The 27,054-nt window shown below is 39.6% G+C and overlaps 1 protein-coding gene across 1 annotated transcript; it reads right to left on the reverse strand.

Annotated features, from left to right (window-relative positions):
- Positions 1–98: 98 nt before the first annotated feature.
- LOC103479133 (complement C3-like) lies at positions 99–26,806 on the reverse strand. Its single transcript, XM_081605511.1, has 43 exons — positions 26,564–26,806; positions 25,679–25,877; positions 25,387–25,549; positions 24,916–25,010; positions 24,278–24,366; positions 24,109–24,191; positions 23,947–24,034; positions 23,713–23,815; positions 23,194–23,314; positions 22,207–22,322; positions 13,360–13,506; positions 12,886–12,985; positions 12,604–12,698; positions 12,289–12,480; positions 11,605–11,766; positions 11,310–11,439; positions 10,663–10,731; positions 10,323–10,520; positions 9,581–9,701; positions 9,408–9,496; positions 9,120–9,259; positions 8,237–8,449; positions 8,055–8,118; positions 7,694–7,783; positions 7,397–7,600; positions 6,835–6,910; positions 6,168–6,327; positions 5,971–6,066; positions 5,720–5,870; positions 5,033–5,118; positions 4,870–4,947; positions 3,972–4,127; positions 3,708–3,770; positions 3,481–3,562; positions 3,323–3,371; positions 2,843–2,933; positions 2,639–2,728; positions 2,440–2,551; positions 2,271–2,360; positions 1,509–1,601; positions 1,350–1,433; positions 492–636; positions 99–394 (listed from the first exon to the last, which is right to left on the reverse strand). Exons 1-43 carry the CDS (start codon positions 26,659–26,661, stop codon positions 253–255), a joined length of 5,013 nt encoding a protein of 1,670 aa, XP_081461637.1. The 5' UTR covers positions 26,662–26,806; the 3' UTR covers positions 99–252.
- Between the last annotated feature and the right edge of the window lie 248 nt (positions 26,807–27,054).

Raw genomic sequence — 27,054 nt, forward strand, 5'->3', positions numbered from 1 at the left:
AATACTGGTAACTGATTTTAAAGGCTTCGTGGGCGGCAGTCACTTTTCCTGACAATGAAGAGATGTGAGGAAGTTTGCAGACTCAAAACTACTTCAGGTCCAGCTTTGTAACTTTGATTTGAAATGGTTTTATTTGATTTAACAGTTGTCTCTTTTTACACTGAAACTTTCACATTTTGTTGCATACAGAGAATGTCATGTGTCAGTGAACTTTGAAAAGCAGAAATCTTATTTAAGCCTTCACTTGTTTTACTACTGTCGACACCCAAAGAGAGTGTACTGCTGGACCATTGCCTCCATGCCAGCACAGGTGTTGCTGTACTTCTTATTTCCACATTCTGCTTCGGTGGGCCAGTACTCAATCCAGGTCCGCTCACCGAGTACATATTGGTACCTGATAGAAAAATGGAAAACAGAGAGAAAAGTTCACGTTTAAAATCCTGACAAAACTACACAACTAACAAACTGATGATCAACCAGAGTAAACTTACGAATGATTGGGTTCATCAGCGTGAATATCTTTGGAGGTGCCCATGATGAGGTAATTCTGTCCTATTTTTATGTCTAGAGCTTCTCTGCAGTGCCGGAAACCGAGGAATGTGCGCCTTTTATTCTGAGGACCCACATCTGAGCTTCCTATAATTACAAACACAGTTTTTATATGTTACAATTTAATTGGACATAGTGACTCAGCAGATAGAGAAAAACTGCCTCTGTTCAACGGACATTCTTTGGACAGCAGTCTGCTTGTTTCATATCCTCTTTCTTTACCTTGCAATATCTTCAAGCTACGGCCGTTTTTGCCGCCTCCCACTAACTAGCTTTTCTTCTCTAATTTATTGTTGGAGGGTCAGCAAGTAATTTATTACTGTATTACCACCACCTGCTATGAAGCGTGATTTAGCCTTTAAGTTGTGCATCAGTCCAGAGCAAACTCCAGCAAAAATGAGGGTATCGCTTTGGAATATCGGTTTGCTTCTACAAGTACGAGTATGGGTACAATCATCTTGATACTGGGGTCACCACTAGTACACAGCATCGTACACATGGTACACATGGTGTGTACACCATGTAACCAATCAGGACAGTGATTAAATAGCCGGTCTGCAAGTCTGTTGCACAAAATCTAAATAAAATACAATACAGTTTCTAGTTTATAGTTGACTAAATTGGAAAAAGGTCAAGGGGTTTGAATGCTCTTGCACTGTCCTTTAGAAACATGACCAAGTAGTGCATTTGCATTAAATCCTTGGTGATGCTTCTTCTACTTTGCAAAGAAATTAATAAAGATTCCACTATAAAATTACTGGGGCTTTCCAAAGCTGTAAGTGTGATGGACACGAACCCACCTTCTTTGATGACATCAAGCACAAGCACTGTATAAATATCGGTGGACACGCCGTCTGCAAACTCTTCCACTCTCACTTTGTAAGCTGAGAATATCCAAGTTGTACATCATCAGCACATTTACACAACTCATTGGGAAATTTATGCAAATACAGACTTACCAAAGTCTATTTTGCTGTTCCGCTCAGTCTCACAAATCTTATCTGTCCGGTCGTCGTCGCTGATTTTGCCCTTCTTCTGCATGCTGCAGTTCTCTGCAATCACACAGCAGGTGCAATGTGACACATAACCCAAGAGCCAGAAACTCAGTGAGTGAATGAATATATCCTCCCTCACCACCAAAAGCAACAATTATCAGTAAAACCTCTCTAATTTATTAGCCTCTACACTCAGAGAAATAATAGGTTTCATTTATGAACCTAAAGGTACATTAATATGATTACCTTAGGATCAGGGTCCTGCTTCCACTACCACACACCCCGACACCATAGATCTGGATTTTAAAAGTATAAATCCCTCTTCTGACAGAAAGGGAATAATATTGTCCTCATAAGAAGGTTTTACCATGTTGTTTAAGTTGTATATAAATGTTGTAGCTAAGAAAATTTTACACTATCCTAGAAACCAAATACTTTTATGATTGTGATGTAGATTTTAGTTTATGCAAATAATTCAGAATTTCTTCATGCAGCAAGAACCTACTAGAAACAAAGACTGAATATCAGAGTTTCACATTTTAAATAACAACAGTTATTAGTGTTTCTTGCCATTTTTGAACATCTATTGTTCTATTTATTTACAAACTAGTTCAAGGTCGTAAATTTAGCTGCATGTATCACTGGTCATGATTTGGTCTCATCCAAAGAAGCAATATTTCTTTTTAAAGCTAATTTTCACCGACTATTAAGACAAGTTTTATTCACCTTCAGCACAAATGCATTCGTCGTTTTTGCAGAGCCGCAGCAGCTTTCCAGCGTCCCTCTCTGGATGGTAGAACCTCACACAGCGCGTCTCTGCATGGTGTGTTAAGCACAAGCAGATTTAAATGTATATTTATATATGTTAAACATATTTTTGATGTGTTGTTATTACCATACTGAGGGCTGTCGTGCTCGTAAACAGACACAGCTGCTGGCTGTAGTACTCCCACTGCCTGCTTCTGGTGAATCCTAAAAATTATCTCCTCTGGTTTTGTGTGTGAAACCTTTGGAGAAATATTAGTAACAAGACAAATGAAAGAAGAGAATATAGATGCAGAAAGGGTTGAATGGATGTAATACTAAAGACTTACTTTGTCCATGTAGATGGTGATCGAGCTTCTTTCTGAGTCACTGATAATCTCCTTGTACTTTGAGATAGTGCGGGCTCGACCTTTAGATAACTAAATGCAAAAAAACAACTGTGATTCTCATCTGTGAGCATAAAAACATATCTTTATTTTAAATATTTTAGACCAACACATTTGATCAGTCTTGAAGGTCTGCGTGTGTCTTACAAGGTTTAGGTCTTTGGTGTTAACAGTGAAGCCGGTTAGCAAACCGATATCCAAAACTGTCATGGCGGCATCTCGATGTTGGTTCTTATATCTGTGCCGAATAAAAATTAAGCAGAGAAAGAGTTGATAGAAATACAAAATTAAAGCTTCAGTATGCACGTTTCATAAACAATATTTGTTAAAACGGTTGCTATGTTGTAGCAGTATGATATTCTTTGCCTCCTCTCTGTGGCTCCTCTGCAGCATCAGTCAGAAACAACCAATCAGAGGCAGGAGGAGGATCTTAGTGCTGTCAATCAAGCTTAGCGTTAAAAACAAGATCCTCACAGAGATTTTATTGTTTTTACATGTGTTTTGGTGTTTGAATTTAGACATTTTAATTTCTGATTAGTCACTACCAGAATTTATTTTTTCCTTACCCATTTTAGGGTTAAATTAACAATTTTCATAAAATGTTGTATTTATTCTAATAGATCTTACAAAAGCTCTATTCTTATCTTGTATATCTTCTCACGTTCATCCGACGTCTCTGGAAACACAACAAAAGTTTATTTGGTGGAAGATCACACCAATTTGATATGAAACATCCCCAGAAACTTATTAACACACAGCAAGATGCAAAACACAAGAAAACTAACCTGGAAGGAGTTGTACTGTCATATTGAACTTCTGACAATCACTATATTTTTCATTGGGTAAAGCATAAAATAATGACACCATCTGTCACAAAAGAGTGTTTTTAAGTTAGCATATAATACATAAATAAATAGGAAGTCGTTTATGAGATTATGTATTTAAAGTTAAAAATATGTTTGATTTTCCTTGAATAGTTGAACCCAAACCAAGAAGTGAACACTTCACTTACCGTCACTGTGGCTTCTCCTGGGCCCGTAGCAACGACAGTCACATCTTGGTTTATATTATTCATCTATAATGATTTAAAATGCAGACAAGCAAATACAGAGATCAGCTAAAACACATGAAGTGGATTTTTTTTTATAATAGTTTTGAGCCACTATGGTAAGGTAATTTTATTTATGTAGCACATATTCAGCAACAAGGCAATTCAAAGTGCTTTCCATATGGGAATAATAGTAAATACTAATAGTTTCAAAATGCTTGTTCGAACTTTAGATGTTCTTGTGGCAAAGTAGTTCTTCCTGTTGAAGTTGTGTTTCACAGGCTTTGATCTGCCCGGCAACAAGATGTCCACATTTAGATAATAGTCTGGATCTTGTTCACCAGTCCAGAACTCTGCCACGGCCTGGTACGCCATCACAGTGGCCTGCAGAGACAAGACGTACATGAAAAACAAATAGTTCTGACTACCAAGAAACAAACCAGTGTAATAAATACCACACAGCTTTGGTTTTAAAGTGTGATACAAGTGCAACTGGTTAAATAAATTAACTGTGGTATAAATATTGCTTATCAGCTGAGCTGAGGCAGTGACAGCCACACTTGGCGAGAGTTGGAGTGACCTCAATCATCCTCAACGTATGCGGTCTTCCACCAAAAAAAATTAAAAAGAAAGTAGCCCCTGTTCCTCTTTGTGGAGGAGGTTCATCTTCAAGAGAGGAGAGCTTTTTGCGTTTCATAACCAGAAAGATCTTTGTTAGTTTATTCCCTGTGAACGCTTACAGCAGGGCATTTTGTTTTTCAGCTGCAAAACCTGCTAGGTAGAGGAGGTAAAGTAATGTGTATAAAACATAATCGCAATAGACAGATTTTTCCTGTAGCTACCACTATGTTTTATAAGCAGGGAGGACATACTGGATTTTAAGGTCAGGGCTAATAATAATTCCCCAATATTCCCAGTTGGACTACCAGCTTGAAACCTTAATGCTGTGTCCTTAAAAAAATCCTGAGTTGTCATTCAACAGGAAATTCATCTTCTCAACACAACAAAGTGATCAAATCCAAGTGTATAAATTTGCCTGTATGGTTCTTTGATATCTGAGAATATAAAGAACGGTAAACATTGTCATAAAGGTAAAGAAAAATAAAAAAAACTATTTTTTTCTCACCTGAGTTGATCCAAAGCCTCCATTTTCTCTTAGCTGCTTGTTAAACCACCTTGCAACTGGCCAGGCTTCTTTAAAGGCCTTTACAATGAAAACACACTGGATGAAAGCTGTCAGACAAAAATGAACATCTGTCGTGTTTATGTAGTACATAAAACATCCCGACCTTGGCTTTGACCAGAGCCAGGAGAGCGTATGCTGTGGCTTCCACTGTGTAAATACGACCCACTGGTACCGGCCAGTGGGACAGATCTGAGGACGACAACACGGCTCAAGAAGCCTCCCAAAAACATGAGTGCAAGCAACATATTTATCGATAAAATCAAGAAATACACGTAGACATTTCATGTGCAGATATCAGCAATGATTTACAAATGTAATGCAGTGTTTTCAGTGATACAGAGCAGCTGTTCCCAGATTAATACTTGCTACTACTATAGATAAGGGGAAATCATGTTAAGAATTTGAAAAAGACCTAGATGCAAAGCAAACATCTTTGAATGTTCCCCCCAATAATGAAATGGGATTTCCTCTCTTGCCTCCACCTTCATCCTCATTGACTGTTGTAGAAAAAAGTTAAGTCACACCAGTGGAACCAGTTAGTCTGAATACCTGCTACAGGTTAGTTCACTAATGAACAAAGGCAGATTTTCTTTAAATGTTCTCAGCAACAGCTAAAATGATGATCTTATATTTGCTTGGCTTCGGCCCTATTCTTGCCTCTATTAAAATTTCTTGGGGGTCTTGAACACAACTCTCTCGTCTTCTCTTTGTGTTGTAGCTGAGAGGTTAAATGATCTAAACTGTTTCATTAGAACTGCTCCATAGTGTCTGTGTTACTGTGTGATCGCACCTGGAGAGGCAAAACTGTGCAGGATCTCCAGGTTCAGCTTGTTTTCATTGGCCAGGGCATACGACGCCATGGCAACAGTATAAGGATTGATTAAGGTCAGCAGGCGTTTTTGGAGGTAGCTCACTGCTTTGTTTATGCTGTCTTGTAAACTCTGGATAAAACAAAGGAAACATTTTTAAAAAGGTGAGAAATATTAGAATATTGGAAGCATTACAATATACTGTATTGTGAGAGAAAACAAAGATCCTCACATTAACACTGGCACTACATAACCTGCTTGACTCCTGCATGGCAATGAGGCAAAAGGCTGTCAGGGAGACGTCCGAATCTACGCCGCTGATGTCACCCTGTGGACACACACAACCTGTTCTTACACTGATACTGATTTACAAATACTACGCTTTTTAAAATGATGAATTATAGGTCTGGATGATTTTACGGTGCCCACAGTCATCTCTACGTGGGACATTCTTCCAACTTCTCTGAACATCCCGTCAGACTGCTGTGCGTTGTGAATCAAAAAGTTGACGGCGTCACAGATGACTTTGCTTTGAACGGCCACCAGTCTGTGGGCCAGGGAGAAAACCTTGACAACATATGCTGTCAGCCTTTCGGGGGGAAACAGAGGATGCAGAAAGGTTGGTCACTTCTGAAACATCAAACCGAACAAAGTCAGATTGTAAATTCGTCTACGTAGAGGCACTTAAAGCCTCCAGTCTACCATTTTTTTTAATTTATTTTTATGAAATGATTGTTTTAGAAGTCGTACTTGTAATCTTTTAAAGTGGCATTTAGCAATACTTTCCCAGGCCTTAATCACAAAAGATCTGCAAATATTGCTAGCTTCTTCTCACTTTGAAAATATTTTAATTCTTTTTCAGAGTGTAACAAATGCAAAATAATCTGATATTTATTTTTAGAACCCCAGGTTGAAGTCCTGATGGATCGTCTCTTTTCCCTGGGCTTCAAATGCGACTAAACAGTGAATATGAAAACTACAGAAAGCCAATAGGATGACTGAAAAAGAACCATCTATTGATAGGAGTAAGAGTGTTTTAAAACTTGTGCAAATTACTATAGATAGATAATTATGTCTGAAGGTTTTCAGGGCTCACCAGGTGCTGCTGTCATGATCAGGATATGCAGCAAAGGATCCGTCTCTTTTACGGTAGCTTAGCTGATTACGGTAACCTAAGCACAACAAAACAAACAAGATTCACTGATTGAAGTTTATGTTTTGTGAACCCATGTGCTCTGATGCTGCACATCTTTCATTGGGATTGTGCACAAGGTTAAAATTTAATTTCTTCATAAAGTTCAAATTGAAATTGAATAACAGTTTTTATTTGCTTTAATACACATTAAGAACTAAATAGAATTATCTTCCATCTGTTATAGACAATCTGTGACATGACTGTACCTGTAACTTTCTAGATCAACATAAACCTAGGAAAGAGTTTTGTCAACTTCAGTACTCTAGGGGCGCTGTCCCGAAACTTTTACATGCTTCAAAACAAATGAGAATACAATCAGATTATTAGCAGGACTCTGGAGAACTTGACTGCAAACTGAGGATGTAATTTGATTAAGGTGCAGGTCGCCACCCCTTGAGGACTGGAGCTGAAGATCCCTGACCTCAGATATAAAGTCAGAGAAATATATATTTATTTGCCCCACCGGTTATGATGTGCTGCAGGGCTTCATCCCGTCTCTCGACCCCCACAGCTTCCCACTGGTAGGTCATGTCCAAATATGTGGTTGCAATGACGGGCATTGTCAAGTGGATCATGTTTTCCTCTCCACAACCAGAAGGTTGGTAGAGCAGGCCGCTCATCGACTCTCCAGTGACGGCGTTCTTCAGCTCTTCTTTAGGCTTTTTTCCTGGCAACATTCCCACGAGCAGCAAAGAGAAGCTAACGTCACGCAGTCTTAATTGCACCTTGCAGTCTTACATCCGGTTTATTTGCATATCACCTGTAATTGCTATTTGTGTGCTGGTAGTTGAGTTCGGTATGATGTCAATCAGAGGAATATTACTGCGGAGGAGCTGCACTTGTTTACCATCTGGATTTTAAAAAAAGAAAAAAAATTCATAAGGATTCAGTATCAACCTTCACTCTAATCTCTCCTTTAGTGCAGTTTGTCTGATGGTCTCAACTCAGTGCTTTCTATCTACCTCATGCGTTTATCGTAACTTCAGAGTCATCCCACTCATTTGAATAATGAAAAATGGAAATAAATATGTTGTTAACGTACGCTGTAGCTTATCAGAAATTATCTGCGTGCTAAACTATGAGTACATAAAAATCTTATAAGTCTACAAAGTCCTGCTTACCTTTTCCTTCATTTTCGGGATCCAGCTTTATAGTTTGAGGTGCTTTTACTAGGAAGCCTTCCGGCTAGAAAAACAGCAGTGAGGAAACATATCTAAAATATTTTATCAGTTCTTGTTAATGTAATCATTTGAAACTGTTGGTAGACAAAAGAGGCTGGCTACACACTGATCATTTCTCTTACCACAACCCGCAGCTTTTTTGTAATTCCATCTCTGAGCGTGGTGTCCTTGACAGCCGCTTTGACCTCGATGTTGAAATCTCCTTCTCTCATTGGAATAATAACAAAGGGAACTGATCGTGTACTCGAGGCCCCAACTTTGACCTCCTGTTGATATTTGCCACGCTTAGAAGCTGCGCTGCACACATGTTCTGCCTCAAGTAGATCCACACGTACCTTAAAAACAACAGGTAAAAAGGTACAGTATGACTACTCAGTTCAATTAATTTCAGATGGTTTTTGATGCTCAGTAATGGACTGGGAATAAAGGAATCCCTGGAAGGCCAGTGGAAACATTTTTTTAGAAGACCCATTTTCTAATTGTCCAAATGTCTTTTTCTCTTGATTAAAAAGTTATGTGCAAGTAAGATAAAAATCTAGCTCAAAATACGCTAAAGATTTTTCTCTTTGAGGAACATTTTTTTCCCCACAGGGCAGTATTAAAAAAATGATTACAATGTGCAAAATTTGATCAGTTAGTTTTTTTTCACAAGTATTCTGACAATAAAAAAACAAAACTCTTTCATTTCTCCAACCTGCAACAATGGGAGGAATTTGACTTATGCAGCTACAAAAAGCGGCATAGAAAGGGTGAGGAAAAAGCATCAGATTAACACATTTCCAATTGCGTACAGCCATGTGCAGTCAATGGAAACTTGTTAAGTAGGTCCAGCCTGCTGCTAACAATAGGGAGACTGTTTCTTGCTTTTGTTGAAGACTGCTCCGCAACTACCCCAACCAATTATTTAACTTCCTGCATTGTATTAAGTTTGCGAAGGAAGGAATCCTGATTTGAGTAAAGGCAATCAAGAAGTAATCAGTGGCTAATCCATGCTTACATACTTACAGTGGCAATATCTGGACTTTGGTTGTGCAGAACGGCTTTAATTTCTATCTGCTCTCCTCGAACACTTGAGTAGGGCAGTTTGAGATCAATGAAGAAATCCTTTCGAACAACAATGTCCAAAGGGTCGGCCACACAGAGGCCTTCACACAGCACAAATATCACAGAAAATAAAGACACAGGGAACGCCTAAGGGACTTAAATCTACAGAAAAAAACCCAGTGAATTTTCTTGATGTTAAATTTTGAAACACAACTAAACACTGAAGCCTCAAGTTGAATGAATTCTCACCACCAGTATTGGACAGACCAATCCCTGTGAACCGCCATGTTGTGATCGTATCCTGCAGAGCCATTTTCTTTATGAAGGAGGTTGTTTCACTGAAACAAAGACACATTTAAGATTGAAGCTAAACTGATAGCGTGATTCTTTTTGTTCATTTGTAAAAGTTTCTGTGAACCCACCAGTTAGGCTCGTCTAGAGGACATGCTGGCAATTTGACATCGGACCACAACCAGCTTTCAGGGAATTTGGTGCGAGAGACAATATCATTCGTGTCCATATAGCTGCTGTCGTCGCTCTCACCTCGAGTTTGATAAAAAAAAAAAATCACATTTTATTCCTTTCAAATAACAAAACTGACAAAATAGTGATGCTGTCGCCTCTCATGTCTTGTTCCAGGTGCTTATGTGATGGTTTAAAAGTTGGTTATTTCAGAGATACATTTATTCTTTTGATGTTAAGATGTTGTAATGCTTTACCAGCATTTTGGGCTGAAGATGTTAATGTCTAGCTGATGTAATGGTTAGATGCAACCAGCAGGGGGAGACCAGCGCTTGCGCTAGCTATATTGAAGAGCACCGGAACTTCCTCCATAGCTGGAGCAGAAGCACCGTGTCCGGCTCTTTTTATTAAAATATCTCCCTTCTTCAGGTATGAGTATATATATAAACACACCTGTAGACTGTAAATGAGTTTATTAACTGTCAGAAAGCTTGTGAGTTTTTTTTGACGCTCCGAATGTTAACAAATTCCGTTGTTAGCTCTGTTAGCTCCATTGTTAGCGCCGTTGCTAACATAGTGCTGTTTACGTCGATATTGTGTATGTTTGTGAGCTAACTGAGATAATAATATATGCTGGAGCAGAAGCACCGTATCCGGCTCTTTTATTTAAATATCCCCCTTCTTCCGGGCATTTACACTTACTGCGAGCTAGTTTAAGGTTTTCCTCTCTCCTCTCGGCTCGTTTTCTTTCCATCTCCGTGCAGCAGTGCAGGAAAGCCTCGACGCAGGCCTCACCGTCCAGAATGTACTCGCTGCGACGCTCGCAGGAATATGAAACTGTGGTCTCCCGTGTGCCATCCAAACAACAGTCACGCTGCAGGTTGTTGTCATATCGACTCACTGGTTACACAGAAGGTTGTGGGGGAATAAACAAAAGTAAATGTGAGGACCAAAAAGCTGTCGGCAGACAAGGAGCCCAGTAAGGATAAACTGAAAGAGAAAAAGTTGGGAAATTGTTCTTGTTTTCTGTGATGGTTCTTACATAATCCGGTGGTGACGTTCATCATGGCCGCGCTCCGTTTCCTCCTGCTGAGGGCCGAGCATGTCAGCTCTGATACATGGATAAATACACGTCTTGCTAAAGTTATTTCAGATTTATGCCAGATACAGTTTAGAAGACAAATTGCAGAAGACGTGAGGATTTTATTTTCAATTCAGCCTTTCCTAAAATCTGTTGGTTCTCATATTGACACTGAGATAACAAATTAATATATACAAATTTATACATATATACATAAATTTGTAAGTTTTATATATTATAAGTTTGCATTTTAATATTTTAATGGCATATTTTATAAATTGTTGGCCGTCTCTCTCTACCCATTCCTGCTCTGCGGTGGTCTACGCTTCCTGTGATTGTTTTTGACACCTTCCCACAGGTGAATGTTCTGGAGGTGAAGCTTTCACTTCTAGGCTTTTGTGTTGTCAAACCTCTTGACAGTTTTCTTGTGTAGCAGGGATTCCTAAAACTTTAAATGACTGCCATTGAAGCGGTGGCACTTTTTGCTGCCTCTGCTGGCATTACACAGTCATGTCTGTCAGTTTTCCTCTGTCACACAAAATTGTGGTTTGCTTCTCTTCCATCTACTATATTAGAAAATGGAAAAAAAAAATAAAGTATGGTGCTACCTTGCCTGTAGGGAGTCCCAGTTTGTAAGTTGGACTGAAACAGCAGCCCAGCATCGTAGAACACACTCATGCTGTCCTTTCCTCCACCGTATGTGCAGCCGACGTCGTGGCTCTCAACTGTGTCCCACACCTGAGGAATCAAAAAAGGCTCTCAAGACAAAATGTCATTAAAACAACTCTAAGAAGAATGTTTGACATGTACAGATGCTTTGGTTTTTAATGTACAGGCAGAACATGGTCAGTAAGCACTTTTCCTTTTCGCTTTCTGCAGCCTGATTTCAGGAGAGACGATCACCTTTTTCTGCGTCAGACGGTATTTCTTGTTAAGCGCAATGACGCCTTTGTCCACGGCCACCAGCCCCACTGTGGCCTCAGGATCTCCTGTGATTTTCAGGTCAAACTTCTTCCGAGGTTCGTAGGAGGTAAAGGCAAAATATTTCTGTGGCTCTAGTTTCAACTTAAGAGGAAACAGAAAAGAAATGTAGGTGTACGCCAACTCAATGAAATGAAGTAAGAGACTTACCTATTTAACTACTGAAGCATTTATTTCCCTATTAGACTCACTATTACCATGTTCTAACTCCCACTGGTATAAGATGATTCCCTATTTAACTTTTTGTTGTGTAAAAAGAACTTAATACACAACCCAGGAATTACTCTCAAGAAATGTTTCTGTTTATTGTCCCCCCCCCCCAAAAAACAGAATATGATTTTCGGCCCTGGAATCAATTCAAAAATCTGAATTCATATGGAAGAAATGTGTATTTTTACAAAATAAAAAAATCATAAATGCCTTTTATTTTTAGTAATGAGACAAAAAAAGAAAGGCAGAGCAAGAAAAGCATGCAGTAAGAGGCCGGGGGATGGGAACTGAACCTGGGACAGCTCCGTTGAGGACCGTAGCCTCTGTCCCACCTGGTGCCCGTCGTTGCATTTTTTAAAATTTTCTCCCATGAGCCCTGCTGCTGCTGTGCCTCACCGAGCCCATGCAAGAGTCCTTCACGTCCACCCAGACTGAGTCCGACACCACCTCGTTGTCATTGGGATGGTAGAAGGCCAGGATGCGGAATGACGGCAGCATCTCCTTGGTAACGGTGAATATCGTGGATATCATCGCTTGACCTTTCACTCTAAAGCGTCCATGTTTTATTAACTGACCTCTGCTCTGGATCTGAAAGCAGGAATAATAATAATAAAAAGACTGATCAGCTCTCTGGAACATTTATACTTCAGAAGTTCTTAGAAACAGAGCAAGTTTCTCTGCACACACATAAAACCAAACTTGCTCTCGCACCAAATATGTTACGTAATTTTCTGGGTTTTCCTGATTGTTGAGGCTTATAATCACTTTCAGATCTTCTCCTGGGCTTACTTCTGCTGTTGTCACTCCTGCAGAGACGGTTTTGGTCATTTGTATAAAAGGTAAGGTAAGGTAAAAAACTTTATTAATCCCATAGGGAAATTAAGATCGTCTGTTGCTCACACATTAATTCACATCCACATAACATTAAGAAATTCCGTACACAATATAGTGCATTTATGCATAGTTCGATGACGGATGTAGTTTAGTGTTTACCGATGTGGACATAGTTTTTGCTTGTTGAGCTATAAGGGAGAGCCGTCATGCTTGCCCATGCTTGTCGTTCAGCTGGAATTTGAGGATTTTGGGTTCTTACCTACATTTAAACAAACATCAAAAAAACAAAATGAAGAAATATACATAAATATTGTTAGTTTGCAATGCAGTAATAGATATCCTACAAGCAATATTATGTAAAAGAAGATTTTCCTTATTTAGGAAGATTTATTTAAGACACTTGTCAGAAATGTGAGAAACGTACAAAGGGATTCAAGGTTTATTTTAAATACGAAGTCAGCATGCAGAATAGTCTTCTGCAGAGAAAATGTGAAACAACAAACATGCAATTCTATCACTTCTCAGGATTTATTTTATCGATTAATTTTTTTCGAACATGATAGAAGACTAAAATCGAAGAATAAAATCACACACATGAACAAGGAATGCAAAAAAAAACACTCCAGGACTTACTGTGATTTTTAGTGGTTCATTGTTTTCCAGCGTACTGATTGAAAATCTCACCATGCCGTTAGCAAAAGTAACGCCTTCAGCCTCAGCTTCATCGATTGCAACAGGAACTCCTGGTGCTGAAGTGCCATCAGGATTCAGAACCTCAACCTTTCCAGAAACAATCAGGCAAAGGTCAATCGTATTTGACAGAAAAGTGTGTGTTCATACATCCGTACATAAAAGAGAAGAAAGGATGTTTGAGGAACATCTTTGGATCAACAGTTTCTTAAAATGCATTCAGCAGTAAATTGCATGAGCAAAAATTGATAAACAAATAAATTTCACACACAGTGAGATTGCACGTCCTGCTGACTGCACATGCTAAAGTGATCCTGAGCGCCATAATTAAACAAGGACTTTTGCGTGCTCATCACGGTGAGCGTCAGAGAGTGGAGCGGCTGTCTAAGAAAGACGAAGTTTGACGGAGTGGAGTTGAAGGTGTAGTATTCATGACAATCATACATTTTCTTTAAACAATCATCTCAGTGATACAACACAAAAGCTCCAAACAGCTATATTTACTCTCCCACTTAATCTGTCCAACAATACCTCAAATCTTCCTGTGACTTTTTGGAGTTAAGGGATTTTGATTACTTCACCCAACCAAGCCAAGCCTATGATAGTTTATTGCAAAATAAATGTGTTTCATGGCGGCCTGCAAAAGAACTTTAGGGGGGAAACTTATCTTGTGCTCAGGACAGATCTTTTTATTTGTTCTAACTTCAGTATCCCTTTGGCTTCATGATGGTTTACCGCTCTACTTCTTAAGTTTAGTCGTGGTGTTTTGTTTTGGGTTTAACTGCAGATATATTGTCAGCATTAATCTGACATTTGCCTGCATAATTTTGTGGAAGATGCAGCAGATAAATATAATCAGTGGTGGGAAGTAACAAAGTACAAGTACTTCGTTACTGTACTTAAGTACAATTTTCGTGTATCTGTACTTTACTTAAGTAGATTTAATAATGGATACTTTCTACTTTTACTCCACTACATTTTACAGTAAGTATCTGTACTTTCTACTTCACTACATTTCTACAAAACTGTCGCGTTACTCGCTACATCCAAGTCGCGTTGCTTTTTTTCCGTTAAAATGTGAAGTTCAGGGTCTTAAGGTGGCGACGTAAAATCCGAGCAATATCGTAACTTACGTGTCTGTTGTCACCCATCGCCTCCACCTTTACTCGCACGCGAAGCTCCAGACATGCGCAGTGGTTTCCTCTGAGCGAGTCTAATCATCAGTAATATAATAGTGCTGCATAAATTGATATGGCTACATGTAAAATCAGCAGCGCTTCGCTGTCACAGCCGGTGGGGACTTCGTCCAACTTTTAGCGTCACTTGGAAGGAAAGCTTAAAGAAAGGTAAGATCTGTGGACGTGATGCTAGCAAAGCTAGCTGTACTGACGTAGACACACATGTTGCATCTGCGATGAAAAAAGTTGTCATTCATGCCCTGAATTATTGTGTGGAGGTGTTTACTGAGGTGTTGCAAATATGGGACAACGCTGGTACATTCAGGAACGATCCGATTCTTCTGGACGGATCTTTACTGATTGCATTTATTTAAGCTCTTAAGTATTTAATAACTAGTTTTTTATGGGAATGTGGATCTTTCAGATCAATTTGAGAAGCAATTTTGATAAGTAAAAGTTAATTTTTTTGTGTCACGTAGCGCGGGGTGCTGGTCTTGACTTGGTCTTGGGTCGGTGACCTTGACTACAACTCTGCTACTGGCTCCTTGGTTGCCTGTCCTCTCCCACCCACCTTCTTTCCATCCACTTTCTGTTGGATTTCTTTAAAAATAAAAGCCACTAGTAGCAAAAAAAAAAAAAAAAGTGAAGTTCATGTTATGTTAGGACAGGAGACAAGATGTTTCCATCCCTGAAAGTATGATGCATAGAATCACATAGTAAGTAATCACATACTGTAAACATAATAAAAACATGCTTTATCTGTGGCATTGTTCATTAAAATGGCACATTTCTAATGTATTAAAATTAAATACGATCGGGACACTTAATGATATTAGCGATTAGGTAATCCATTCAGCAAGCACTTTTACTTTTAATACTTAAGTATTTTTAAAAGCCAGTACTTTTTTTACTTTTACTTAAGTACAAATGCTAATGTGGTAGTTTTACTTTTACTTGAGTACATTTTTGTCTGTGTATTTGTACTTTTGCTTAAGTACATTTTTGAGTACTTTCTCCACCACTGGTTAAAATAATCTTGAGGGTTATTCTCACCTCAAGTAAATTAGCACAAGGGAGACGCAGTCTGTGTTTCTCCAATTTCTCTCAGCTTATGAGAAACTGTAGAGCAATTGGCAGCTCAGAGTTCCCATGCACCACATACCGGTGAAACACCGTTACTGCACCCATCATCTTTAACCCCTGTTAACAAGTAAAATATTATTATTATTATTATTATTATATTATTATTATTATTATTATTATCATCATCATAACCCCATAAACATTTAAATGCTCCTTTTTTAACTTTTTTTTCACACACCAGTGGGCATCACAAGAGGTTTGTTTGACTGATAGACCGGCCCAGGTCATGTTGTGGTTCCACTGACATTTGCTCTATGCCTGTTAGGAGATGGAACCCAAATAACAAATAAAAATGGGTGGGCGGTGAGTGGAGGGGCCAATGGTTCCCTGGCCCCTCCTGTTAAGCTGCGCAAATCACTGCCAGTTCAGACTTGCGGGAATAATGCATTTAGTGGCCACAGATTAATTTTTTTTTCATAGCGCATGCTCACTGCGTGCTATTTTTACCCTTAGCAACAGTTGTCATGCTGCTGACAATGATGTCATCAGCATGACGTCAAATGATGTATGTGTCATGAGGCCCTTCTGAGGATGACTTTATGATGTCATAGAGTCCATGACATCACCAACTGATCAGTTAATTCTCTGATCAGTTACCACAAATCAGTTAACAAGTCAGTCAACTCGAGATTCATTTGGACGTTTTAGCTCAGCACAATAAAGATGAACGACGAAAGCCCACAGAGAGAAATGGATGTGAAACCTAAGGTTTCTTTTTGGACGAAAGTGAAAAAGACATTGTCCAGCCAAGTTCATCCTGGTCAAAGAAGCCCAGATTACAAAAAGAGAAACTTTCTCAGTGAACTTTTGTGGGAAGTGATTGAAAAGGCTGCAGATGGACCAACTCTGCATCTTGTCCGACAAGTCTTTGAGGAACAACATAGCAAAATTTTGATCTTACTTTTGAGAAAAACTGGAGATATAAATGTGAACGTACTCTCTGAGGTTTCAGAAGAGCTTGGTGAAAGGATTTTCCAGAGTCTTGCGAGAGATGCATTCCACTTTGCCAGTGGACTGCATTTAATCGCACTACTGGAACACCCAGAAGGACACCAAGTCATCGTGGAAAAATTCAAAAAGCACCTGGAGAATCCTCTTCCTCCAAAGAAAATGTTAGCGTCTACCAAAAGAAAGATCCGAAAGACTTTTTTTCCAACTGAAGACTTGTACGCAGATGAAAACTGCCTGAGTGAAGATTATACTCAGGAAACCATGGACCCTGAACAATTTTTGAGGGACGCAAACAGGATGGGATTCAGACATGGAACAGAAGAAGAAAGGAGAGTTATGGTTCAAAATATTCTTTGGAGATTGATTTACAAGTCCAGTTACAGATCTACCTATGGGCATTACAAAAGGAAGGACACCGAACCGGTTCAGAGAAAGCTTGCTCCAAAAATATGGAAAGAAGTCAAGGACATAGATTTTGTCTTTTATGACAAAATGGAAAAAAAAGCCTGCCGAGACATCCTGCAACTTCTCTGGGGCAATGAAGACGCAGTTAGAGAACTGCTCTTCAAAATGATCAAAAGCAACAACCCATTAGTGATTTACAAGGTTGTGGAATGCTTTAAAAGAACCCTTGCACGACCACGAAAAATCAACCTCAAAGACACCTTTCTTCAAAAGGCATGGGGCCTCATCAAAAAGGCTGCGGGTTGTGGAGACAATCCAGACGAAGAAGAGAGGCAAGAGCCCACCAAGAGTGGATCAAATGTGTTTAGTCCACACTTAGCTGGGCCTCTAAATTTGGTCAACTCAGAGGTTGGTACTGACTTGGAGGAGTCAGGGCCCGCCTCAGAGTTAGGACCCGTCTCTGAGTCAGATCCCGTCTCCGAGTCAGGACAGACCTCTGAGACGGGACCCGTCTCAGAGTCAGGACCCGTCCCCGAGTCAGGACCCGTCTCCGAGTCTGGATCTGCCTCAGAGTGTGGACCCGCCTCAGCGTTAGGACCCGCCTCAGCGTCAGGACCCGCCTCAGAGTCAGGATCTGCCTCAGCGTCAGGACCCGCCTCAGCGTCAGGACCAGCCTCAGTGTCAGGACCTGCCTCAGAGTCAGGGCCTGTCACCGAGTCAGGACAGAACTCTGAGACGGGACCGACCTCTGAGACGGGACCTGCCTCTGAGATGGGACCCGTCTCCGAGATGGGACCCGTCCCCGAGTCAGGACCCGTCTCCGAGTCAGGATCTGCCTCAGAGTCAGGACCCGCCTCAGCGTCGGGACCGACCTCTGAGACGGGACCGACCTCTGAGACGGGACCGGTCTCTGAGACGGGACCGGTCTCTGAGACGGGACCTGCCTCGGAGACGGGACCGGCCTCTGAGACGGGACCTGCCTCTGAGTCGGGACCCGTCCCCGAGACGGGACCGACTTCTGAGACGGGACCGGCCTCTGAGATGGGACCGGCCTCTGAGACGGGACCGGCCTCTGAGATGGGACCTGCCTCTGAGTCGGGACCCGTCCCCGAGACGGGACCGACCTCTGAGACGGGACCTGCCTCAGAGTTATGACCTGTCTCTGAGTCAGGGCCTGTCTCCAACTCACGACAGACCTCTGAGTCCTCATGCCTAATCTCACCAACGTAGTGACACCTTGTCATTAGTGTCAAAACTGTTCCTCAGCAGAACTTCGCAACTTACCAGAGCGGATGATTATGGCCTTAAAGATTGCTTGCAAGTTTTTAATCTGAGAATACCGGAAACCTTTAGTCATTCGTTGTTACAGTGAGAGCAAGACGGGTAGATTGACCCGAAGAATCAGAATTGGAGGCCGAGGGAACGATGGCCCACTGGGAGGCCAGAAGGGGTTCGAAGAAGGAGAGAAGGTGGGGGGCTGACGTATTGTTAGAGAGGTGGGGGTGTGGGGGAAGCAAAGGATTGAACGAAGGAGAGACATTGAGGGGGGGCTAGTGTACCATGAGAGGAACACTAGCGCATCGTCAATGTAGAGGTAGATGTGAGGGGTCAAAGAGGGTGGGGCCGGTCTAGCGTACCGTTGAGTGCTGGGGAGGCGGACGGACAGCAAATTGCAAGAAGGGGGAGGAGGTTTGGCTGTAGAAGGAGGGGGCAAAGGAGAGACATTGGGGGGGTTAGTGTACCATGAAGGTACACTAGCCCCCCCTCAATGTAGAGATAGATGTGAGGGGTCAAAGAGAGTGGGGCCGGTCTAGCGTACCGTTGAGTGCTGGGGGGCGGATGAACGGCAAATTGCAAGAAGGGGGAGGAGGTTTGGCTGTAGAAGGAGGGGGCGAAGGAGAGACATTGGGGGGGTTAGTGTACCATGAAGGTACACTAGCCCCCCCTCAATGTAGAGGTAGATGTGAGGGGTCGAAAAGGGTGGGGCCAGTCTAGCGAACCATTAAGTGCTGGGGGGGGCAGACGGACGGCAAATTGCACGAAGGGGGAGGAGGTCTGGCTGTATGTAGAAAGAGGGGGGCGAAGCAGAGACATTCGGGGGGGCTAGTGTACCATGAGAGGTACTCTGCCCCCCCTCAATGTAGAGGTAGATGTGAGGGGTCAAAGAGGGTGGGGCCAGTCTAGCGAACCATTAAGTGCTGGGGGGGGGCAGACGGACTGCGAATTGCAAGAAGGGGGAGGAGGTCTGGCTGTATGTAGAAAGAGGGGGGCGAAGGAGAGACATTCGGGGGGCTAGTGTACCAGGAGAGGTACACTAGTCCCCCCTCAATGTAGAGGTATATGTGAGGGGTCAAAGAGGGTGGGGCCGGTCTAGCGTACCGTTGAGTGCTGGGTGGGGGGCGCGGCCGGACAGCGAATTGCAAGAAGAGGGAGGAGGTCTGGGTGTAGAAAGAGGGGGGTGAAGGAGAGAATTAATCCCCCCGATCCACCTATAAATGCTATTTTATTTATATAATTAGGGCTATTGTAAGCAAAACTTTTAGTAATCGCGTAATCTATCGATTATTCTTACTATTAATCGAGTAATCATATAAAAAAAACTGACAAAATAATGAATTGGTAAATCTGGCATAACAGCAGTGTTACTATCGGATATCAATATCAGTCCAATTTTTCATTTTTGAGCTTCCCTAACAGATACTTTTTTGTTGTTTAGAAAACTAACCTGTAATAATAACAATTCGTTTTCTAAGTTAATCTGAGAAAAAGTCATACGAAAATTTTAAATTAATTTCAATTTAATAAAAAGAGGCAGGCTCACAAATACGCTTATTAAAAATATCTATGATCCAGCTTTTAGTTTATGTAGTCAGTCAGTAGATGAGCTCTCACGTTGCCCCATACATGTCAAGCTTTGAGTTTGAGAATATGGGAAATGTCACCTGAAGTGGTGGTGGACCATAATTTAACAGTTTGTTTATGTTAAATTATGGGGAAAAAAACTGTTAAATTATGGAAAAATTCTGCTGAAATTCCATAAAAAACGAGAAAGTGTACTGGCAGAAATTACCAGGACATTTCCCTGTTTTTTTATGGAAAACTTTGAAATAAAATACTGTTAAATCACGGGAAACTTCTGATGGAAATTCTGTAAAAAACACTGAAAATATTATGGCAGAGAATTACCAGGACATTTTCTGTATTTTTTATTTATTTTTTTCAGAATTTCCATCAAAAATATTTCCATAATTTAACAGTTTTTATGTCAAATTTACCAATATTTAGTTAACCCAAAACTGAAATTCTCTTTTTACTCTGTCTTTTGTGATGCATTCACAAACTTTTTTTAAAAAAAAACCTTGGACATTTCCAAATACTTTTGTCCTCCAAACCATTGAAGTCTGTATTCTATACCATATGTTAATTATAGTGTAAAATATATTAAAGTTAATGTATTTAATATATTCTTAACATAATTTTGAAACAAAATTAAATTCTAAGTCCACAGAAAATGTAGTTGTAGAACACAAAACACTTAGTTTGAAAGTAGCTCATGCAAAGTGATGTAAAAATGAAACCATTCTACAATCAATTTGCAGACTTTATTTTGCAATTTAAGACCATAAATTGACGTCATCTAGTCTTTATAACTAACCTTTACTATTATATATTAAGAGCTAAACATATTCTTGAGCTTGCTAATGTTTATCTTCTGTACATCACAACTAATTTATTGCATTTTACTATACAAATTTTCAACGTATAAATTAAATGTAAAGCAATTTTGACTCTAGTCTTTGAAGTCAAATAAAGTTTTGTTAAGTTATTACTATAAGATGGAACATAAAAAATTGCTTTTGAACATGAAAATCATAGTTGTAAACAGGATCAACATACTTCAAAATAAATGCCGAAAGTCTACCATTATTTTTTTGAAATACAGGTATAAATATTTAGTTAAAAATCAAATGCTACATAAACCCAGCCGGTAACACTTTATTTGAAGGCAGGTGAATAAGACTGACATGACACCGTCATAAACATCTGTCATGGACATGAATAAGTCTTCATAAATATTTATGACTGTTGTCATAAAGCGTCATTCAGTAAATCATGACACTTTTAATACAAAGTTGACATTATTGAAAATGTCTTTGTTTTGACAACTTGACATTAATCTAGACAAAATGATTAATGATTGATTAATAGTATTCAGCAGGTTGTTTTCTAATGTATTAAAATTAAATATGATCGGGACACTTAATGATATTAGCGATTAGGTAATCCATTCAGCAAGTACTTTTACTTTTAATACTTAAGTATTTTTAAAAGCCAGTACTTTTTTACTTTTACTTAAGTACAAATGCTAATGTGGTAGTTTTACTTTTACTTGAGTACATTTTTGTCTGTGTATTTGTACTTTTACTTAAGTACATTTTTTGAGTACTTTTTCCACCACTGAATATAATGTCCATTGCCTTTTCTGGGCTTTACAGACACGCTCCTGCAGAGAATCCAGACATAAAACATGGAGCTGCCATGAAGTGATAGTGTGTTGGGATTATTCTGTAGCATCCTGCAGCTCAGAGTTAGCATTGCTGTGGGATGTTACTTGTCAGTTTCTATTTATTAAATGAGCCAAATAAATGGCAACCGATGTTTTCCGTCCTTGTTAGCCGCCTCTTTGCCACGGTGACGGCAGGCGTTTTTGCTCGCCAGTTTGCACCTGCTTTCAAATGAGCTAAATACAGACTCAAAAACAGCACAGCGCAATCTGGTGCAGTTTTAACAAATTGTATTGTGGGTTGTAAGTCATTGCATCTCCTTCTCCCAGTATCTCGCGCTAAATTTAGACACACTAAATTTATTGCGACTGCGATGTTGGGTCATTTTGCAGAGACAATCCTGTTTGTGTGCGTGTGTGCTGTCAAGTTTGCACTTATTGTTGAACATGCAAACCTTTTAAATAGCAGGGTCATGTTTGTATCACGCTTCACAAAGTGATTTGCTTAGTCTTTAAGTAACCAGCTGCAAATCAGTCATAAAACTAAGATAATCTTTCAAATTGAAAGTTTGTCTGTATATGCTTTAAAAAAAAGACATAAAATCTTACCGCAAAATCAAAAGATAATCCTGGTTTGAAATATTTGGGAGATTTGGTGAACTGGATGGTATAAGGTGACGTGACAATATAAATGTCTCTCAGTTCTGCCTCCACCATCTCACTACCTGTGGAGATAAAATAAAAACTTTTGGGTTTTCACTTTATTGTTTTACAGCAGCAAGGACAGCCAATGCAGCTTTGGATGGCTGAACGACATAACAGATAAACCGGCATGTTGTCACTATACAGTTTTAAAGAAACAAAGTTTTTTAAGTTTAGTCATGTTTTTTTTTTTGGTTTAATTGCTAAAATGTTCTAATTTTATACTACAGAACAAAGACAAGTAAAAAGAAAAAAAAAACAAGGACTGTGATGAGAAACTTCATGAGACGCAGGCTTTGATGTAATAAGTCGGCTTTTAGGACTCTTTATTTAAATGGTACGTATGTATCTGTATGTACAGCTATGGCTTACTGGCAAAAGCATAAATAGATTCATGTTTCTTTTAAATTTAAGATAAAAACAATAAAATCTTTGCCTGGACTTAGTCTGTGTGGAGTTTGCCTGTTCTCCTGGTGCATGTGTCGCTTCTCTCCGGGTTTTCCAGCTTCCTAAAAACAACGTTGGGTTGATATTTTGAAAATTTCCCTTGAGTGATAATGTGTATGTGTTTGTCTCAGTGCAACCCTGTAGGATAAGCAGGCAGATGAAATTTGTAAGATGAATTTACTGGTTTATTTTATATTTATGGGTTTAGTTATTAATTGTACTGTGGCATATCCAGGAGTCCATAGTGAGGCCTTTAAATGGAAACTTCACATTTAAATGTATTAATTTTCTCAGGCGATACACTATTTATCTTTTAATACAATAAAGAACTTTTATTCTCATGTTGTTTTTCTCCAGATAATGAAAGTCACAGAAAACTGTAAACAGACTACCACCGTTTCTCCTGGATAAGTGACACTGACCCCCACCGACCTCTGCTTCTCTTACCGTCTCTTGTCAGCACGCTGACCGCCACAAATATGGAGCTGCCCATAAGATCGGTGAAGTTTTCAAAGCTCTGAGTAATGTGCTCTCTCTTCAGGGTCACCATTCCTTCTCCTCTCTCAATCTAATGTCACACAATGCACGTTATCTGAAGAGTTTGGTGTCGTCACACATTTACATCTCATTTACACTCACAGGCAACTTTAGTATCTAACCACATGGCTGTAACTCAATGTATTGACCAAAAATGTCAGTGGTTTGTTACATTCTTAGCTGTTTGAAGGCATCCAAAAATTTGAAAGAATGAACTCTGGTGAAAATGCCTCCCTTTCTTACGAGCTAGTTTCAGGTTAGTAACTGGGGATTTGTTTAAAGAAACAAAGTTTTTCCACAGCGTTTACATGACAACTTTCCATTTTTAAAGTACCGTATTTAGAAAAAGGTGAGATTTCATCGGTACATACAGTTTGTTTCACAGACCTAAACCCAAATGCAACAGAAAAATAAGAGGAGAAGACCTACCGGCACCCTCTGAAGTGAGCTGGGGAAACTCTTCTTTTGATTTTGATGCACAACTCCAAAAGCTCCATATGCAGAGCCTTCTACATCTTCACCAAACATGTACCTGGAGTCAGCAGGAAGATGCTTTTAATCGTGTAAAGTGTCTTCTTGTCACCAATCAGTAATTCAGACAGCTTAGATCAGTTGAACAATCAAGAATTGTTTCCAAAACCACAAAAGAAAAATTTCACATACACGGCCTTGATGTCTACGTGGAGTTCTGTGCTGTCCGTAAAGAAGAACGAGTTTCGGCGGGTCAGTTTAACCTCAAAACTGGGCAGCACTGAAAATAATGCACAGAGTTGAGTGAGCTCTCACAAAAACCAATAACACGTCAGGAAAACTGATTGAACTCACCGTATTCTTTGACCTCAAACTCTGCAGAGTAGCTCATCTGTGGTATGCTTTGAAACATCGCTCTTATTTTCCAAATTCCAACACTTGACACAAAGCACAGAGGAGATTTATGATGTACGGTGTATGTTTTTAAAAAAGATCTCAGAAATAAAAGTTGTCATATATTCACCTGACAACTTCAGCAAGCTGAAAATCTGCAGCGTGCATCCCTGACCTCAGAGAAACCGGATCCATCTGAAGAATGATGCCTTCAGGGGTCTAAAAGATTGAAGCAAGGATTTGCTACTAAAGCTTCTATTTTTTAACTAAAAAGCTTCTGTTTTAAATAAATCTTTCATCTTCTTTTGGAAATCATTCCCAGATTCAAGATTTGACTTCAGAAAAAAATGTAACACGTGGCACTTGTTTTTGGATGACCATCTACTTCAGGTTGGAAGATTTTTCTCCCCTCTACATTTCTTTTGGGCAGTTCCTGATTAATCAAATATCATTAACAATTTTTCAAATGCCTCGGTTCTATAATGAGTGTCCAAATTCAGATATTAATAGCCACTTTAAACTGAAAAGCTATATTTGTTTAGTTGTATTAATAAATATCAATTTATTTAAAAGCAGCAAAGAAAATTTGCATATTTACAATTTGTATAAATATGCCAATTTTCTTTGCTGCATATTTATGTAAATGCTATAATATGCTTCTAAAAGTATTTCATAAATGGTTTTAGAAGGGTTTAGAAAACATGGAATTACCATGTTTTTCTCATAACATAACATACAACAATGATATTCAAATGTTAAATAAATCACCACAAACTCAATGGCCACAGAAGCGTCCATCTGGGTCATGTTGTCTCTCTCCACAGGCTTCATGTCAGGCGTCATGGCAAATATCCTGTAATGAACTGCAGCAAAAATGTTACACATCCAATTATCATGAGACTTTTTACATGAACCCATCAGGTAATACTGTGGACTGAACTCCCATTTTCTCAAAAATAAAACATTAAAACTTCCATTGATAAGTTCCAACTTGGACCAGCACTTCTGCAAATACCACCAGACTCTGACACATTTTTTGCCGTCTTGTCTTTTTATATTTTCTACTTAGAAATAACTTAGTATTGCCTAAAATTCAGCTGAGGAAAAAGAGTCTGTCTCAGAAAGTGGAATAAATCAAGACAATCTTCATTTGTAATTTGAACTTCCTGACTGATTTTATGACCGTCTCGTTTAAACAACCTAACAGGCCAGGTGTGTTTGTGGCGCTGTCGGACTCACCTTTGCTGTTGGGTGTGTAGAGCGCTTTGTCCGTCTGGATGAAGATGTAGCCGGCATGCAGGGACAAGAGGACGACTTTCTCCAGCTTTGCATCGGGGAACTGAGCTTGCAGATACACATAGTGCTTTAAGTTTGGCCTGCGAATGAAGTCATCAGCAGGAATCTGTCAAAGATTTAAAAGAAATGTTTGTCATGACTGAGCGGTGTTTATATTGGACATCTGAAGATGGTTCAAAATGTTTCATGAATTAAATCCGCAAACGTTTGAGGTAAAACTCAGTTTCAACATCACCTCAACTTCCCCAAAGCCTTGAAATCTGTTTGCAGTGTTGAGGTTCACAGAGGCGTGTGCAAGTCTTTGAGATCTGGTCGGCCAGTTCATCACACTGATGCTGACGGTGAAGTTGTTCTCACTGGGGCAGTCCTGGCACTCCACGAAGATGTTTTGTGGTCTTCCCAGCCGCAGCAGGTTGGGGGCAGACATCACCTTCCTGCAGAGCAGAAACAGGCCAGGAAGTAAAGCTGAACGTAAAGTTTTGTCCGGCCAGACTGGACCCAGTTACAGGTTACTGACATCTTATCACAGATAAATCATTTACCTTTTTGTTTCACAACATTTATTTGAGTCTATTAAAGTTTCTGTTTACCCTGCATGTCCAAAAACATTTCCCACATCTTCAATTTGAAATTTATTGAGTTTTTTCCCCCTGAGCCAAATCCAACAGGTAACATTTTATCGTTATTCTTTATTACAAACACATTAATTCACATTCAAATGTTTTCTTTTGATCTTCATATTTTGTTGACCATCACACCAGTCTGTAAAAATTAGCCTCATAACATTAACACAATATCAAAGAGTTTGACACATAAAGTTGTCAAAAAATACATTTAAGTCTCCAAATATTAAAATGCTGCTTCAAAACGAAGCTAAAACGTATTTTATGAACCTTTTTTTATGTAGAACTTCGTGTAGAAAAGTTACATTTTTGCTATAAGTTTGGGAAAAGATATATTTGATAATTTCTCTGCCTATTAATTGATCTTCTTTGACCCTTTGGGATGAGCTATTAACAACTAGATAAATTTATAACTTTCTCTAACAGGATTGAAGACAGACAGGCATGCAGTGGTTCTTGATGCTGTAACAAACTAGAGGATAGAAGATCAGACTTACATTGGAGCTGCTGTTGTCCTAGAAATCACCGAAATAAAAGCCACTGAGGTGAACAACCACCACTGCTGTGTCCTCGTCATCCTGCAGCCTGAGCCCATATTCACTGTTGGTGCAGCAAAGAGCTGCAGCTTTCCGTCATGCAGCCGCTTCCCTCTGTGTGGACTTTCACTTCACCTGTCACATGTTTCATTCATGGTGTAATCCTTAAAATATATCCTAATCTAAAAACTAACCTGCTAATCCCTTTTCAAACCAGTACATCCAAGGAGTTTACTGGATCTGATGAATATATTTTTACTATGAAGTCAGTTTATGTTTAAGTTTCTGATGCTTGTTGCTTTTATGAGCATTGTAACGAATCTTTCTACTTCTGCTAATGTATAAAAATAGGTAGATTAAGACTATAATACTTTATTGAAATAGCATAAAATTCTGAACTTAGCAAGTAAATTTAACGGAGGAGACAAACAGACGGCGTGCTCCTGCAGATA

Source organism: Poecilia reticulata, chromosome 1 (genome assembly GCF_904066995.2).
Source record: "Poecilia reticulata chromosome 1, P_reticulata-male-v2, whole genome shotgun sequence".
Lineage (NCBI taxonomy): Eukaryota > Metazoa > Chordata > Actinopteri > Cyprinodontiformes > Poeciliidae > Poecilia > Poecilia reticulata.

Bases quoted from the DNA above. Each gene is read 5' to 3' on its own strand.
- LOC103479133 (XM_081605511.1), bottom strand. From the start codon at position 26,661: ATGGGCTCAGGCTGCAGGATGACGAGGACACAGCAGTGGTGGTTGTTC. The intron at 25,011-25,386 runs GTGAGTCCGACA...TTTTTGCTGCAG, and splicing joins CTACACACCCAACAGCAAAG to TTCATTACAGGATATTTGCC. The intron at 7,601-7,693 runs GTGATATGCAAA...GAATGTTGCCAG, and splicing joins CACACAAATAGCAATTACAG to GAAAAAAGCCTAAAGAAGAG.